The 17,992-nt window shown below is 29.7% G+C and overlaps 1 protein-coding gene across 11 annotated transcripts in view; it reads left to right on the top strand.

Moving 5' to 3' along the window:
* Positions 1-17,992, top strand: part of LOC143236609 (fatty acid CoA ligase Acsl3-like) — a 93,538-nt gene that overhangs the window by 64,133 nt on the left and 11,413 nt on the right. For all 11 annotated transcript variants that reach the window (XM_076474921.1, XM_076474924.1, XM_076474925.1 and 8 more), the window contains 6 exons: positions 269-346; positions 2,198-2,267; positions 4,745-4,803; positions 10,363-10,427; positions 11,867-11,938; positions 14,497-14,636. In XM_076474921.1, coding sequence (XP_076331036.1) covers positions 269-346; positions 2,198-2,267; positions 4,745-4,803; positions 10,363-10,427; positions 11,867-11,938; positions 14,497-14,636 — 484 coding nt within the window. The remainder of the gene's footprint in view (positions 1-268; positions 347-2,197; positions 2,268-4,744; positions 4,804-10,362; positions 10,428-11,866; positions 11,939-14,496; positions 14,637-17,992) is intronic.

Raw genomic sequence — 17,992 nt, 5'->3', positions numbered from 1 at the left:
AAATTAGATAAAAACAATATTTGATTCATAAGAATGTTAATATTCTTAATTCTGTGTATATGCCTTCAATAGTTTAAAATAACAAAACTGTTTTTCAAGATCCAGGTAAAACTAAACAAGTGGCTAGATTGTTTTAAAACTCAGTCAGAATTCTCTCTCTGCTTTATGTGTATGTATGATACAGTTCACCCCATATGATGGCTTTTATAAATTATGAAATTTATGTAATGCCACTTCTTTTCAAAGTCAATAATTTGTTTCATCATAGAACTGACAGGAGAAGTTCCTGGCCCAGAAGACACTGCCATTATTATGTACACTAGTGGTTCTACTGGAATTCCTAAAGGTAAATTTATCACTTTTGTTGGTTAGAATTAAAGCAAAATGAACAGGAAAGCACTTTTATATTGTTAAAAAGTAGGTTAAGTCATTTTTATGTGTGTGTTTAGTACATGCTGATATATTTATATTTCGATGCAAGTCATTGTAGTTAAATTATACAACATTTTTGAAAGTAATTACAGAAACTCTTCTCTGTAATATAGCCAGGTGGTAAACTGTTATTTGAACTTTGTTTTTCTGCCTAAGTAAATTTACTTGTAATTCTTATTCAATGAGGCAAAACTGCTTAAGTGTTACCAATTAAACAAAAACTGTAGTTGTTTTTATTGAAAGGACAGATTATTCTTTATAATACAACAAAGGATCATGTGTTAGAGTGTTTATTACCTTTACCTTGCATAACAGTGTTTTTACATTTACCATGTGTTACAGTATGTTTACATTTACCATGCATTGCAGTATGTTTACATTTACCTTGTATTACAGTGTTTTACCTTTCCTTTGTGTTGCAGTGTTTTCACACTTACCATGTGTGACAGTATTTTTAACTTTACTGTACATTACAGTATTTAAACCTTTATCTTATTGTTTATATATTTACTTTAATATAGTGTTTTCACACTTACCATGCATGACAGTGTTTTTAACTTAACTGTGTGTGACAGTGTTTTTACCCTTGTGGGATCACAAATTTTATTTTTGTATGATTATGGTTGTGTTTATCATTCATTTATTATTTTCTTCTATTGTATAGTTTATCTATGAATTTTTAGTTAGATTAAAATGCTAATTCATCTTCTACATAAACATTTGTAGTTTGAGTAAATGTGTGTGTGTGTGTATGATGAAATTGACAACAGCTTCTCTAGTAGTGATTTACCATTAATGTAGCAGAATAACTTGTAAACTTATGATCACATGAGGTTATACTCTCATGACCAATTCTGTGAATAAACTCTGCCAGAAGCTTCACTAAGAGAGAGAGAGATTCACAAGATGATAACTGAAGGATATAATTATTGCTGTTTATCTCTTGATATTGTTATTGATATTGAAATATATTGTTTGAATATGGTATTTGTTGAATTTTTAAAAATTAGGTTTGTACTTTCTGGTTCTTTTATCTTGTTCCATTATGATTGATTTATTAATATTTATGATACATTGTTTACTAACATTGGTGTGCATTCATGGCCAGGCATTTCTTTATTAACTGTGTTGAATTTATTTCTAATTGTTATTTTTGTGAATAGATTGTGTTTTTGTTGTTGATTCCTAATGGCAGCAACATATTCATTTTAGATATTTACACATTTACCATGTGTGATGTTATTAAGTTCTGTTTCATGTTTATTATTACCAAAAAACTTCTAGTGATTTTTACAACAGTTTCTTCTTCTTTTTCCCATTATTTTATGTACCTATTTTCTGTAGTATGGTGACATGGAGATAAAATTTGTAAGCCCTTAAGGGAAAGCATGTTGTGTAAACATAATCAGTAGGAATACTGTTTACTCTGAGAAGAAAATACAGGAAGTCTGTGAATTAATTATATGAAGTAACAATTAATCTAATTTTACACTTTTACTGTTAATAACTAAAAGACAAATCAATTACATATATAACTGAATAAATTTATAAGATGTGGTTTTCTAACAAGAATACAACGGTATTATACTTTGTTAATTTTAATTCAATATATTCAATTTAATACTACCAAAAACTGAATACACCTCTTAAGTAAATCTACTATTTAGCCAGTATTAACAGTAACATCATAACTGTAGAGAAAGTAATGAAATTATATTGTAAATGTAATAGTGTCAAAGAAATAATTTTATGTGAATTTCAACAGGTGTGATGATTTCTCACAAAAATATTGTTGCCACTTCAAATGGTTTTTCAACCCTAGCAGATAAACTGAAGTAAGAACATTTATTTTTACTTAAATTTCACTTTTATTTTTATCTAGGTTGATCCCCTTGTCCTGTTGATTTGATATTAAGAATGGTATGAAGTTTGTTGGTCAAGAGAAATTGAAAAATTACCTGCAAGTTATTAACTTTATCTGCAAGCTGTAGCAATTGTATGTGTAAAAATAAATTGCTTAATAATGGAATTAAATAAATACATGTGCTGTTGCTCAACAATAAGTTTGTCACATTAGCTGTTCTGTCCACATAATTTGTACTTCTGAACTACTATGTTTTGTACAGATATAACTTCTAAGTTCAGAATACGTATTCCTAAATATCGATTTTTAATTTGACTGTTGTGTACATAACACTGTACTTACACATAGGTTTTTCTTTTTACTTTGGGTTTTGTATACATAATATGCCTTATATATTTTAAACATTTGTTCCTTTATATAGAATGTTAAAGGTTTATTCACATAACACTGTCTTTACATGTAAACTTTTAACTATGTTTTTTTAACAGACAAGATTCCTTCTACATTTGGGCAGTTTGTTCTTAAATATATATAGTCTTTTTATTGGAGATTTATACACATAACCCAAGTTTCACATATACACTTGAACAATTTATTTCTTAATATAGACCCTTTATTGAAGTTTTATACACGTAAATCTGTTCTTACATATAGATTTTTTACAATGGTTTTTGTATAAGTTAAGATTCTTATACATTTAGAACCTCTGTCCATAAGTAAAGACTCCTTAATGTGGTTTAATACACATAACCTTATTCTAACACAAACATTTTTACTGTGTTTTATCAGCACAACAGTATTCTTACATGTCGACTTTTAGCTTATGGATTGCATGTAATACATTGTTCCTAATACAGACAGTTTTCTAGTTTTGTACACATAACACACTGTTTCTAAATGTAGACACTTTTCTGCCTTCATGCTCAAGGACTTTCATGCTTACTTGTAGAATTTATTCCATTATTTTCTGTCATTTTCCTTTTGAATTTGAAATTTCAGAATTATTCTTTAAGTATCATTTATTCTGTTAAAACAGATAATACTACACATATTGAATTAATCTATGTTTATAAAGCACCAAAAACAAAAGATTTCCATCCTTAATCATTAGGGGAAACTTCACATTATTCATGTCTAATCACTGTTTCATTACTAAATGCAGTATTATAAAACGTCTTCTTCCCTCTTTTCTGCTCCATAAAGTTTAGATCCATAATTGTTTCAGCTGTACTTAAATTTTTCAGACTTTGACAAAGAACTATTTTACCAATAGTTAATGTTACTTACACTATATTAGAATGGTATCCTAGATCCTGTGTTGCTCTAAAACTAAATTCCTCACATCAGTTTCACTCAGTTTGATCACTATGTTAGCCATCTGTTGCTCCAAAATTCAGTTTCTAATGTATCAAACTTCTGCATAGGATGAAGTGGTAAGTCGTAAACCTCAACAGATTTTTTACAGACCCATCAGCAAACATGGACATTACTTATCCAGATTAAATTAAATAGAAAGTACAAAAGCTCATTGGAGCTGCCTCAAAGAGCTTAATAGGTATGTTTAAAGCAGAATTGTTGTGGTTTAATTTTTTATGGCCATCTTTTACATTACAGTAATAATTAATTTTGTGGTATGGCTGGCAGCTTGTAAAATATTTGGATTGTGAGCTTTTGTTTACTTTAAATCCTTGTTTACTGTATTGTTAATAGTGCTAGGAGATACACACAGCTTCATTGTTACTGCATTTTTTTGTATTTTGTATTCTCTTTCACAACCATAACTTTAATTTTGCACATGGATACATTGATCAATGCTGGCTTTAAGTCTGGCTTCATAGCTTCTTACTTTAAATGCTCTGCTATATAAGCTTTTTCTACTTAGAAAGACGTTGCAGTAGGTTATGTTTTCTAAATGTTGTACTGTGTAGGCTTATAATATTTAAAAAAAATATATTACCATATAAATATCCTTACTCAGAGAGGTCTATAACACATTCTTTCAGCCATAAAATGACTTTGCTGTGGCAAATGGACATACATTCACTGTCAGTCAAGTGTAAGGGTATAAGGTACTAACAATATTGATTTTGACACTACAGCTTACCACTAGTGTGTTAGTGTATGCTGTGTATAAATAATTTGTATAACATGATTATATTTGAATTGTAAACATGGTTGACAGTAGAGGTTATGTCATACCATAAGTGTAACTTTCATGAGAGATGCAGAGGATGCATTCTTCCTACTCTTTTCAGTATAGAAGTTACTTGATTGTATTGAACTTTTTGATGTTTGAAATGGGTTTTAAATATATAATTTTATTGTAAATAGCTTATTATTTTTATCTCAGCTAAAGTTTGGAAATAAAGTAATAATATGGAATTATCAATCCAAATTTCATCAAATATGTACGTGCAAATGTATTTAGTATTTTTTTTTGTTTTACAGAAATAAAGAAGTCTTTCTGGCCTTTCTACCACTAGCACATGTATTAGAGCTTGCTGTTGGTGAGATGCTTCTGATGAATTTTGATGTTAATTAGTTTATGAGTGTGTAGTATGTTCATAAAAAGCGAAACTATAGAGATAGCCCTAGCTTAGAAATATAGGTTTTCAACAATTACTTGTTTGCCTCTTTTTCTGTTTTTGACAATTTACTTAAAATATTTTATACAAATCACTATGGTTACGTGAACACTTACTGTAGCACATTTAGAAACAAGATGAGGAATTAGGCTTTCTTTTATGGATTTTCTTTTCTTAATTCATTTGACTTTTTTGGACATATTTATTCTGTGTTCAATGTGCTGAAAATGCCCCTCAGCATTAGATACCTTCCATAATTAATAATGAAGTCTCTGTAACATTAAAACTAAAGACTGACTTGCTATCAGTTTTTGTCATCTTCACATTATTGATAATTTATAATGTAAGCATTTTAGCTGTATTTTATTAAATAATATTGTCTTCATATATGACAGTAATGATTCATGTCACAGACTGTATTTCTGTGTTAAATTAATTATAACTGGCAAAGACAAAAACATTTTTAACTTTCTAAGCCTATATAATGTTATGGTATTAAATGTCGTGCTGTAGAAATGTGAAACCTATACTGGTTTAAATCTAGAAGATACCTGGCATTAAGCTGTTGATGTCTCTTCAAAACTCTCTTTGTTGGTAATATGTGGGCCATAAATGAAAAGACAAATTCAAAAACATCATTTCAGTTCAAATTCTGATCTGCTATATGTATATGCCTACCAAGAAAACGATTATTTAGATACTAGAATGTTTTTTTTACATTTTAATTATTGTAAGTAGATAAACATTGAGATAGACTTTTTCTACTTTAGGTCTAGCCTATCTAGCTGATGAGTTATCATAAATAGTAAAATGTCACCTTGTTAGCAAGTTAACTGGTATATATTTGTATGGAATAATATGAATACCTATTTCATCCTCCAGCTGTTTCAGGTATGCAGTGGTTGAATGGAAGATATAACTGGTAGCCTTATTTTGGTGAACTCATACTCTTTTGTCCTTGTTACAAAATTAAGATCCTCCTTGAGTATTTTGCACACTGTTGCCTGGAAAACACGGATAACTTTTGCCACAGATCTTTGTCATTGTTACTAAAATGCCACATTCTGCTTACATGCCTTTTATACTACTTGTTGCAAGTTTCTTTCTCGATGGTCCTGGCACCTCAAGTTGATCCATATATACTTTGTTTATCAATGCCATTAATCACAAGGAATATCTTTATTTTGGCAGTTTTAGGCACTTATCTAAACATATAATAATAATTTAAAAGTATGAATATTTTATGTCAGAAAGAGCTTCTAATGCATATTATTTCCAACTGCTATCATGTTTAGTGGCAAAATACTATTTACAAAATGCCAAAATCTAGTTCTGATACGTGCTATTCCACAGCAGCATTATTCTCTATATTTGTCACCTGATTTGCTAATTTTTATTTTGTACTCTTCTTAGTCTGAAGTACTCAGCTATTCATAGTACAAAGTATATATTAATGTAGTCAATCTTTTTAAACTGGATGTGTGTGCAAACATTTAGTTAGTTTGCAGAAACAAGCTCTACAAAATAATTAATCCATAAAGAGGCTGAAAAAGGAATATTGTGTTGTAAAAATTTAAATGTTCTTATTTCATTTTGTTTATGCATTACCTTTATTTGTGGTAGTAGATAAATTAAATATTTATCAGCCCCCTAAAACAGTGTATGTACAAAAATATATATACTGTGTCTTGCAAAACGTTTGATCGCCTTGCAAAGTTTCCACATTTTATTGCTATTTGGGACTTCCAAATAGGACTTTGTATTTAGAATCTGCACAATCTACTTAAAAAAAAACTGATATTATCGTAGCAGTTAGATTTCTAAAAAGTTAGAATTTTCTCAGTTGCGTAAGTGTTCACCCACCTTTGCTGCAGCAACTCTAAATCAGTTCTGGTGCAAAATATTAGCTTGAAAGATCACATAATTAGAGTAATGGTCTCTGTTTGTGTCTGTTCAAAGTGGTTTAATTTGATTTCAGAATAAATACATCTGTTCAAACCACAATTCACATAGTGATATGACCAACCAACCATGAAGACAAAGAAGCTTTCCAAACAAGTCAAGAATTAGGTGGTAGAGAAGCACAGACCAGGAGAAGGTTGCAAGAAAATTTCAAAGTGAATGATTATACTTTTGGGTACAGTAAAGTCCACTATTAAAAAGTAGATTGTGCTTTATACACCCAGCTACTACCCTGGTTAAGCCACTGTTCCAAAGTAAGTAGACAAGCAAGCAGGAAACTGGTTATGGATGTTGCTGTAAAGCCAACAGTGACTTTGAAGGATTTGTAAAGTTTTATGTCTGTGTGTGTTAATACTTGAGTCAGCCAAGAATCTAAAACTGAGTCAAAACTTTACATTTCAGTAGGACAATGGTTCAAACCTTGAGGCCAAAGCCACATAGGAGTGGTTTCAAAAGAAGAAAGTGAATGTCCTGAAGTGACCCAGTCAAAGTACTGACACAAATCCAGAAGACAATTTATGATGAGACTTGATGATTGCACATCATCAATCATCGCCAACAAACTTGCCAACAATTTTGACAGGAAGAATGAGCAAAACTTTCCCCATCAAAATATCCATAGCAGTAATTGCTGTCACAGTAGTTACTCAGGGAGCTGAATACTTATACAATCAGCAAATTTAAATTTATATATTTTCTTTGCACGTTTTGCTGACATTCAACCTTCTTCATATGTGTTAAGTTTGATCATTAGAGTTTTGAATAAAATCAAGTTCATCAAAAAAAATTCTTTACATTATTTGTATTTCATCAAAATGTATAATTATAGACAGGAGGTGAATGCTTTTGCAAGGGCAGCATACACACCTGTATAAATACAAGTTTTAAAGAAAAAATCTTTGTAAACGATTATAAATTTTAATAACCATAACTGTTGAAAATAACAACTCCTAAGAAGGGAGTTTAGAATTTATCACAGACTATTTTTTGTGTAATTTTAATTTTTAAAACAATGACTCAAAAAAGGCTTATTATTATTACATGAAGCAAATTACAGTAACTTATTCTTTTTGATTATTAGCATTTGTATGACTTGTAATGAAACAGGCTGTTAAGTATAGAATAGAAATTCGAGCTTTTACTTTTCTTTGAGTGGCACATTTGCTTGGGATTTTACATTTATGTACTGTACTATATAAAATATGATACCCTATAACCCAAATATTTTTGAAAGTTGGGCCTTTGTTCTTCAGAGGCAAAACCTAAAAAAAACCCAGCTATATATGTATATATATTTAAACCTGGACAAACCTTCTAAAAACTCCTGCATGGGTCATAGGACTATTTTGGTATAGATTTTTGAAAGAGGAGGAGAGATTTCTTCACTCTCTTCATGGCTACTGGACTAGTTTATTTTTGAAGCCATTTAAGCTCCTGAACCTACAGCAAAAAAATGGCTAGATATACTATGCGAATATTTATTCACTGCTACTATAGAAACTCTTCAATGGTTTTGGGACTGCTTTTGTTTCTTTAAAATTGATATCCCCTTTCTAAATTTTTCTTAAGTTCTCTGCTACCAACATAATATATCTCTTCAAAGTCATTCAAGCATCACGGAAACATAAAAGCCATTTAAGCATCATTATACTGGTTGGAAATGCTCCGTTTTATTCTGTAAGGAAATGTTTCATTTTATTAGCGTAAACAATGTTTATAACAGTGTTACAAGCCTCTACAGAAAAAAATGGATGTGAATATTTTACTGAAACTAGGGCACTATTAATGAATGCAGTGTTGCATATTTCAGTGGGTAGTTTTAAAATTAATTCAAGTGTCTTCATCTTTTCACTCTGAAGAATTTTTTTAAGTTCCTAACTTTCTGCCATTAAAAAAAATCTGGTCTTTCATAATGTACATAACATAGAAATTAAATTTTGCAACTTGTAGTGCATTAATTGGAAATTGCCACATTAAGGTTTTATCATTTCTCATGTTTATTGTTCTTCATTGTTTATTATGTTTACTGTTGTATATTGTCTCTGTGTGGTCTTCTGTGACTATTTCAGTGAATTCTTTAATATTAGATGATTATCATAGTAGATTTCTTTACTCTTAAAACTGACAGTTTATTCCACTAATTTTTGTACTTTGCTGAAATTGTGAATGCATATTTTAGTATTATTATTTATGTTTCACAAGCCTGCAGCAAAACTAGTTAGGTATTTTGACCAAGACAGATACTTCATAAGAGTAAATGAAATTCTACAAACTTTTATGACCTGTTTAAAAGTTCATTATTTTTCATTGAATGTTTATTAACATGTATGTAAATACACAATATTAATGTGTGCAACATTATTGTATGTGGCTTTTTTTGTTATAAATTCATTAGTATGATAACTTCACTATTAAAGTCAATATTAACATAAAATTTAACATTCTTGTTTATTTTATACTCTTCCACAACGTGAATGTTTTAAGATTCAAAAGTATTTGTCAGTTTTCTTGTTATGAGTCTAATTAACCATTGATGAAGGGATTAATTACACACAGCTTTTTAACATTGCAGAAAACTTGCAAAGTTTATATTTCAAGCTATGAGGATGTTCACAAAGATCATGTGTATCAATTTTCACATCTTTTTACCAGTATTAAATAAAGTTATGGTTTTAAAACTGTTTATGTTATCTGTCATAGACACGTATGACCAGCTTGGTATGGCCAGGTGATTAAGGAGCTTGACACATAACCTGAGGGTCACAGGTTCAAATCCACGCGGCACTAAACATGCTCACTGTTTCAGCCGGGGTGGTCATTATAATGTAATGGTCAATCCCACTATTCGTTGGTAAAAGAGTGATACATGAGTTGGTGGTGGGTGATGATAACTAGCTGCCTTCCTTCTTGTCTTACACTGCTAAATTAGGGACAACTAGCACAGATAGCCCTCATGTAGCTTTGCTCAAAATTAACAAACAAACAAATAAATATATGACTGAAAGCATATTTTCAGATATTGAACATCACACTTTGCTTTTGTGCTCAACTTGAAGGTTATGAAAAATGTTTCCTCAGCATATAAATTTGCCTAGTATAAATTAAAGGGCCAATGCTACCTTAAGAAACAAGATAATTAAAAATTATTTATTTGAAAAGAAAAGATTGTCAAAATAATTACAGAAACAAGTGAAAGCCTTTTAGTGTTATATTGAAACATCTGGTGGAGAAATGCCAATTTAAAATTTTCTGCTCATATTCATATGTATTTTTGTCATGTACTTATTTTTCAAAAAAAATATTCTCCATTTCTTGTATTCATAAAGACAACAATGATCTTATTCAGTTCATTTAATTTTATGGTTATTGTATCAGTTAGTTTTTCTCTCACAGCAGGAAGATATTTTCAAAACATCAAATATTAAATACTTCTGTAAACTTTTAACTTATTGCATAAAAAATAATTATCATGTGCTTTTTATTAAAAACCTCTTAAATATTATCTGTTTTTTTGTTTAGAGAACTTTTTTCTTGCTAAGGGTATTCCAATTGGCTATTCCTCACCACACACAATGACAGATAAGGTAAACTATATATGTAGTTTGTATTTACTGTGGTATTGATTGTAGTCCAAATGCTAAAGTAGAAGTAGAGTCCTTTCTGTCTGGTATAAAATAAGTTTATTTAATGAATAATGCATATATCCATTCATAGCTTTTAATCTCATTTGATTCAACCTTTAAAATATAAGTTTTGATGCAATTTAGATATTGAGAGTTTTACCAGTTTTTTTTTATTATTTTTCCTAATGCAAAATTTCTTAACTGTTCTCTGCTTTTGGTCAGACGTAGCTAAGTGAATAGCATACAGTACTTTGGGTCCATGGTTCAATGATTTGTGTCCTGCTACAACAAAAAACAACAAGCTCCACATTTTGGAGGTGCATTACATGAGTGATGATCAATTTCCACTTCTTAATTGCAATCACCCAAAATTAGGAGTGAATAGTGCAGGTAGCCCCTGAGTAGCTATGTGTAGAATTATCCAAACATTCCTTATTTGAAACTCAATTGAGTTCAAATGCTCATGCTTAAAAAAACAGGTTAAATTGTGAAATGCTAATGTTAGCAATAAAAGCATGTTATTGGTTAGGCTTCTGTTTAACACTTTTTTTGTGTGTACCATCAACATTCAAGTTATTCATATATATATCAGAAATTCTGTGTGATAGTACAAGCACAGATAATTTTAGCTGTAGTAACATTAACCTGTCCAATTTGTAGTCTACAAAAAAGAAATGAATGCGTTAAATAAAATTATAAAACACAAAAAAGCTATTAATTGAAACAAACTGAATGTAAGTTTTAGAGCAAATTGTTTTACATTGTTAATTTTCTAACATTTTAAACAGTATTTGATGTAAATCTGAATTTAATATTGACTCACAACTTTCATCTCACACACTTGAACGTCCTTATAGTTAAATACAATTCAACAGATAAAGTTATATTTTGGGACCTCATTTTTTTTTTATACATTTTCAAAATTTTATTGACAAGTTGTAAAAAGACTTGATTATTATTTCACACTCTTATTAATTATTAAAAGGAATTGTAACTTATGAACTTTGATACATATCTAACTTTTCAGAATTCTTACAAGCGACAATCAAGAATTTAATTTATCACTAGTAGTTTTAAAGAAGTGTATATTTACTTTCTACTTGCTTTCTAACATAGATTGAACTTTATTTCAGCATGCAGAGTAGGAAAATAATGAAAAAGGTGTCATTTTTACTTCCTATATCCTATATTGAAAATACCATTTACAGTTGTCCATATTCACAAGGCCATTACTTGATTTAGCTTTAAAAGTTCTTATATTTTTGTGAATATTTGCATGGATGTTTTCGTAGTTTAACGTTTTCTACCAACTTGTACTAATTTACTTTGAACTGAGGACATACATTTTTACCGTTGACAATGTGGTATTGTGTTATTTTTGGTATCTCTGTTTCTTCCAGTCTACAGCAGTGAAGTCAGGGTGTAAAGGAGATGCTTCGCTTCTTAAACCAACCATTATATTAGCTGTTCCTGTAAGTATTGCAAGAAAAGTTTATTAATCTTGTGTAAAAATTATTATTTTTTTCTAAATAAGCTACTTTTCAACTATATCAGTTGTCTGTTGTATTTAGCCCATTATAATCTATGAAAGGGTTTTTCCATTACTGTAGCAATGCCTTGATCACAACATAATAGATGTAAGGCACTTAAATAGCTTGTGAGATATTTGGTATGTATATACAGGTGGAGGTTATATCTAGCATGCATAAATATACAAGTGGAAATGATAAAAGGTTACCCTTTAGCTCCGTAGTTGATCTGTGTGATGTACTACCAGATATGTTACTGTAGTGATGTTTATTGAAGGTGATGGTCTGAATATTAATGAAAATTATCCTATAAATTTTCAGCTTCAATTAAGCATGCACTTAGGTTTTTTAAAAATGATTTTGTTATAAAATGAGTATTTTGAAACTTTTACAGGTACCTTAAGGGACTATTGTTCTTGGTGTTTTTAACTTTTGTTGAATGCTATGTGTACAGGTTTTGGTTTTCATATCGTTTAGATTTGAACTAAGTATGTCTTTAAATTTAAGGCATAGAAACTCTGTCTATAATAGAAAGACAATGTGTATGAAATATTAGTGAATCAAACAAGTTTGTTCAATTGCTCATCTTGGATGGGATTATAAAATTAAATTTTAAGTTGATATTTGGTGAATTTCATACATGGGTAAAACAAAATTAATATTTTAACAATTATTAAACAGTAATAGGTACAGGAAAATGTGGAAGATCTCTTTTATTATAGGCTATATTTTAATTTAATTGATGTGTATCAGTTTTGGCTGGAGTATTTATTAAATTCATATGAAGGGCAGGAAGTTTAATTATATATATGTTTTCAAGTTTAGCAATTGAACAACATAAAACTCATGTTAGGAGAGACTGGAAAATGTTGATTACTTAATGAGGTTGTTTTTCAAATGAAGTTTTGTAGAGATATGAGAAGTACTGTATCTATGAGTAAATTAGCTAGCTAGTAGAATCTCTAGTAAGGCATTACTTATGTGTAAAATTAAGCCTAATTTTTGTTATGGAGAATTTGTTCAAACTGTGCTTACATAAATTGTACATAGAGAAATGCTTTTGTTAAATGTATTAGATTTTTCATTATTTTTTTACTATATAATCCAAAAGAGCACACCCACCAAAACAATCCCATTACATCTTAATGGATATTACATGACAGTATAGGAAACAGAATTAAGCCTACAGTTTAGTTTTGTGCTATCAGACATTTGTAGATTCCAATGTGTGTATGGGTACTATGTATTTGTTTAACAAGTCTAGCTTGAGTAAGTTCCTTGTTACAATGTTGATCCATAAAATACTTTTGTGTTTGAGAGAAATGTAATGTTTCCTATCAGTTAATTAGTGCACTCAGTATTCATATTTGCTATGTGGTTTGACTGTGTGTATGTGCATAGCCAACAAACTCTTCTGGTACAAACTACAAAGCATGAAAAAAGTAGTCTTTTTTTGTTAATGGAACATATCACTTGGAAGTATGTTCTTGTAATGTATAATTTAAATAATTATGCTTTAAAAACTTGACATATTAGAGTAGTAAGTTTTATTTAGGAATGTGTGAACAGGTTTTTTAATGTTTTTACCACTGACCTCACAGAAGACATTTAGTAATGTGCCATTTTCAGTCAGCTATTAAACTTATGTGTGAATAAAGCTGCTACAGGTATCATCTGTTTCAGACAGTGTTCAACTGATTCTTATAATATCCTGTATAAGGATGTGGGTTTTATTCAAAATCTCTAATTTCATATTCTTGAAAAAGAATATATTTATATGGAAAGCAAGTTAGATATTCCATATAATATGATTTTTAACAATTTATGTGCATTTGTATTTCAGCCATATCATGCCCAAAACCATTTTCAGATAATTCAGGTTCAGAACCAAAATCATTTTCAGGTTGTACAAGTTCAATTATTTCTTCAAATATGAAGACACTGGAGCAAGTTGGAGCCATTTTGAGTCCATTTTCTGAAAACTTAAATAATTTTCAACTGCAAATTATTTTGAGGTTTTGAATAACAACATACATGTTGAATATAAAGAATATGTGGCTGCTATTGTCAGGTGTGCAGGTTAGGCTTTGTCTATTGATTCTGTATTTTGCACTTCTAGCCAGACATTCAAATAACATCACATGGTTGCCTGATGGTGATAGGCATGCCTGAAGGGTTAGAAACACTTTATACCAAATCCACAATTTTCCTTATTAAAAAGTTGTGGTTCTATAATGTCTTGTCATTTTTTTTCTCCCCTAGAACATGTAGTTTTTCTCCTGTGTATTTACATAACATGAAAATGACACTTATAAAAACTATTAGGAAAACTAATACAAATGAACATGATCAGAACTTTGTTTCCACATATTTAAGAGTAACTATTATTTTGCTGGTTGGGGTCTTATTTTTAGTAATTAGATTACTGTAACTAAAGACTTGACTTTAATATATTATATTTCTAAAGAAAAATAAACTTTTTTATTTGTCTTCAATGCAAGCTTATCTTGGATAGAATTCGCAAAAGTGTCACTGAAATAGCTGAAGGGAAAGGTGGCTTTTCAAAAGCCTTCTTCAGGTTTGCTATCAAATATAAACTGTGGTGGATAAAGAAAGGCTTCAGAACACCATTATTGGACAAGTAAGTTGTGGACCTTTGTCTATCCTACTTTATTGTTATGAATCTGTGTTTTATAATAAATATGTTTATATGTGTATTAGTTTATCATTGGAATTTTTGTGACAACTTTTCAATATATATGAGACATACTGTGTATCATTAACTTGCTATTGTACTTCTCAGAACTATGATTATCAGTACATATATGTACATGTATCAATTGGGGATTCCCATACCAAATTTCAAAATAATGTCAGTCCAAATAAACCAATGCAAAATCCAGCTAATGAACACGTTCTTTCATGGTTTTAAATTGACACAATCGTATTATATAAGTATCAGTGTATAACATTAACGTAATATTGTTTCACTCTTAAAAGTTCATTCCCAAAATAAGTAATCGCAATATGGCAGTTACAATAATGTTCTGAAAGTTTTAATATGTTTGTACTTCTTATGATTGGTAAAATGCCAGTAACTGGTTCATTTGTGGTGTTTCTTCTCCGAAAATATTGTTAAAAAGGATTATTTTCATTTCTCAGTGTTTGTTTAAGGTATTTGAAATACATACCAGGCCCTTGTGGAGTCTGGATATTTCTAAAACTCTATTAAATAGAGTTATTAAATATTAAATATATTAACAACTCTATTTAAATAAACCAATTGTGGCTAGCACCTATGGACTATACATTTCTAAATATATAGTTTACATCCCTTTGCCAAAAATATATGCTCTGTACTTTGAAGGTATGAGTGGTATCTAAGAGCAGTGTGATCAGAAACAAGTACCCCAAAAGTTGGTGGTTAGTGTCATTTTTTTAATCTGTCAATTCAGAATAGAAAAAAAAGATCTATACATATATTGGTGTTGTGTAGCTTTGCATGAAACTTTGAAATACATGTTTAAACAAACCAATTTCTGAGGCATTAAATTCTGAAATATTTTAATATTGCACGGAGTGAAATACTGAAATTTGAAAGAATATCAGTTGATGCTGTTCTAATTAGATGTTGAAATTTTCGTTTTCTTTAACTGAAAATTTCAGTAAATACTAATAAGTAGTTGGAGAAAATAACTAAGAGTATAGTGAGCTCCTTTAATTCAGCCAGGAAGATATTAGACAGTGGCTGTAAGAATATTCCTTCTGTGTAGTGAACTACCATACATATTTTGTGTTACTTTTGAAAAACAACTTCAATACATAGGGTTGAGTATTCTTCACTTACAGTTTAATTTAATTTGCATACATAAAGGTGAAAAGAAATTTCCCAAACTAAGGGAATGATTATTAAAGTTGTAGACAAATATTGTGCATTACAAGAAAAATAATATTCCAAAAACTGAAGAAATGAATGTTAAAGTTTCTGAGAAAATATCATGCATAATAATGAAAAGAAATATATTCCCAAACTAAAGAAATGGTTATTATAATTGCAGAGAAAATATCATATATAATGAGGAAAAGAAATATGTTTCAAAACTAAAGAAAGTTTTATTGAAGTTTCAGACATGTTAGCTTTGTGGAATTAAAAAAACCCTAACCACAGAATGTCTGTAGATAAAGTAAAAGTAATGATAATTCAAGAAGCACATAGTTACCTGATCTATATATCAGTTAGAGATATGAGGACTTAATATGTGGAAAAATAGGCCTAGTGATTTGTGGTTGTGTAATAAGAAAGAGAAGGTTTTGATTATAGCCAAAATAAAGATAAAATAGTTTATTGTCTGAAAAATGAATAAAAGAAAGTGGCAGACTATTGCAATGCAATTACAATTAAAAAAACAAAACAGTTAAACAACTGAACTATATTCAGCAAAGTGCTACTTAAAATAACCTGTAGTTTTATTTCAATGAAAATTACAATCAGGAAACAAAGATGAGACTTCTAAAGCAAATTCTAACCTTTACAAGACAATAACCCCTGCAGGATAGAAATAAATTTGTCTGAAAGCGTCATATTTAGACTGAATTCAAATTCATATTTGTTGTGTAGCTGACCAGTCAAAAAAGTGGATCATTAGACTGGAATTAAAGAAGAAAGTAAAGTAGGCTACAATATCATAAGCAGATACTGTTACAGAAAGTCACTTCTAATTTTTAATCCAGCACAGGATCAACCTTGGATGGATTTAGGATGATCAGAGATGAAAGTTAGAAAAAGATAATTGTGTAGAAATTAAATGTCAGTTAGTACATGTAAATCTTCTGTGCATGTCGTGTTCAGATTATTTCTGTTAGGTTTATTTGGTGTTGTGTTTTAGTTGTAGCCAGGTGTACTTTGATGCTGAACTCTGGAATACATCCAGTTACGTCTATGTGAAAAGGATTTAGAAATCAGGAGAAGCACAAATGATCAAGTAAATGGTTTAAAACCTCTCTTCCAGTCGCACAGCAATATGTCTACAGACTTAATACTAGATGTCGGATTTGGTATCTGTGATGTGCACAGCAAAGATAGCCCATTGTGCAACTTTGTGCTTAACTACAAGCAAACAAAATGGTTTAAAAGTTGATAAAGCCATTGGTTTAATGGATGCTATATATCTCTAATATTTGTGGTTTTAATGATATTTAACAATTTTGCAGATATGAAAGAAAAAAAACAAAAGTGGTAATGAACCTTTATTTTTTGTACCTACTGTGATAGTAAAAGAACGTTCAGAAGAATCAAGTTTATGAGCTCAGAGAAATATGAGCATTGGAGAAATATATGTGCTTTTTTGGAAATAATTTGAAGATTTGTCAGCACTTGGAAACTATATTGACTTCATAAACAGGCAAACTGCAAATTTTTGTTCATGTGATCACAGTTTAAGTCTATTAATTAATATATTTTCCTTTGTTCATAACTCTTGTTTATCATCAGTCTTGGGTGATAATTTAAACTTTGTGTCTGTTTTGTATGTTACAGCTGTATAATGCATATCTTGTAATACTTGTGTCATAGATTTCAAATTTGCATAATCTTATGTACATGTTGTTAATACCTCAGAGGTAGAACCTATATAACTTACATTATGTTTAAGTCTTTAAAATACCAAGATTTAATGATATACACAGTTCACTCCACCAGCTATTAATGTTATAAGTGTAGAGTTTTGTGGTTATTAGTAATTTTATTTTGTATTGCAATTATTGTGATAATTGGAATATCCCATGTAATTTACCTTCATTATTACTACACAAAGAAAAGGACTCTTAGATAAATTACAGTAAAAAGTTATCATAGATCTTTTTAATTGTGAAATGTTTTTTGGTTGTATTCCTTCAACCTCTGATGCATCTACACCACAAAATAGAATAGGATTTAACACCTCAAAAAGAATTAACTTAAGAAATGCTTCTTTTATAGTAGGAAAATGTACCTTTTAA

The sequence above is a fragment of the Tachypleus tridentatus genome, chromosome 13, assembly GCF_004210375.1.
Source record: "Tachypleus tridentatus isolate NWPU-2018 chromosome 13, ASM421037v1, whole genome shotgun sequence".
In the NCBI taxonomy this organism is placed as follows: Eukaryota; Metazoa; Arthropoda; class Merostomata; order Xiphosura; family Limulidae; genus Tachypleus; species Tachypleus tridentatus.
This window is presented reverse-complemented; position numbering and strand designations above follow the sequence as displayed.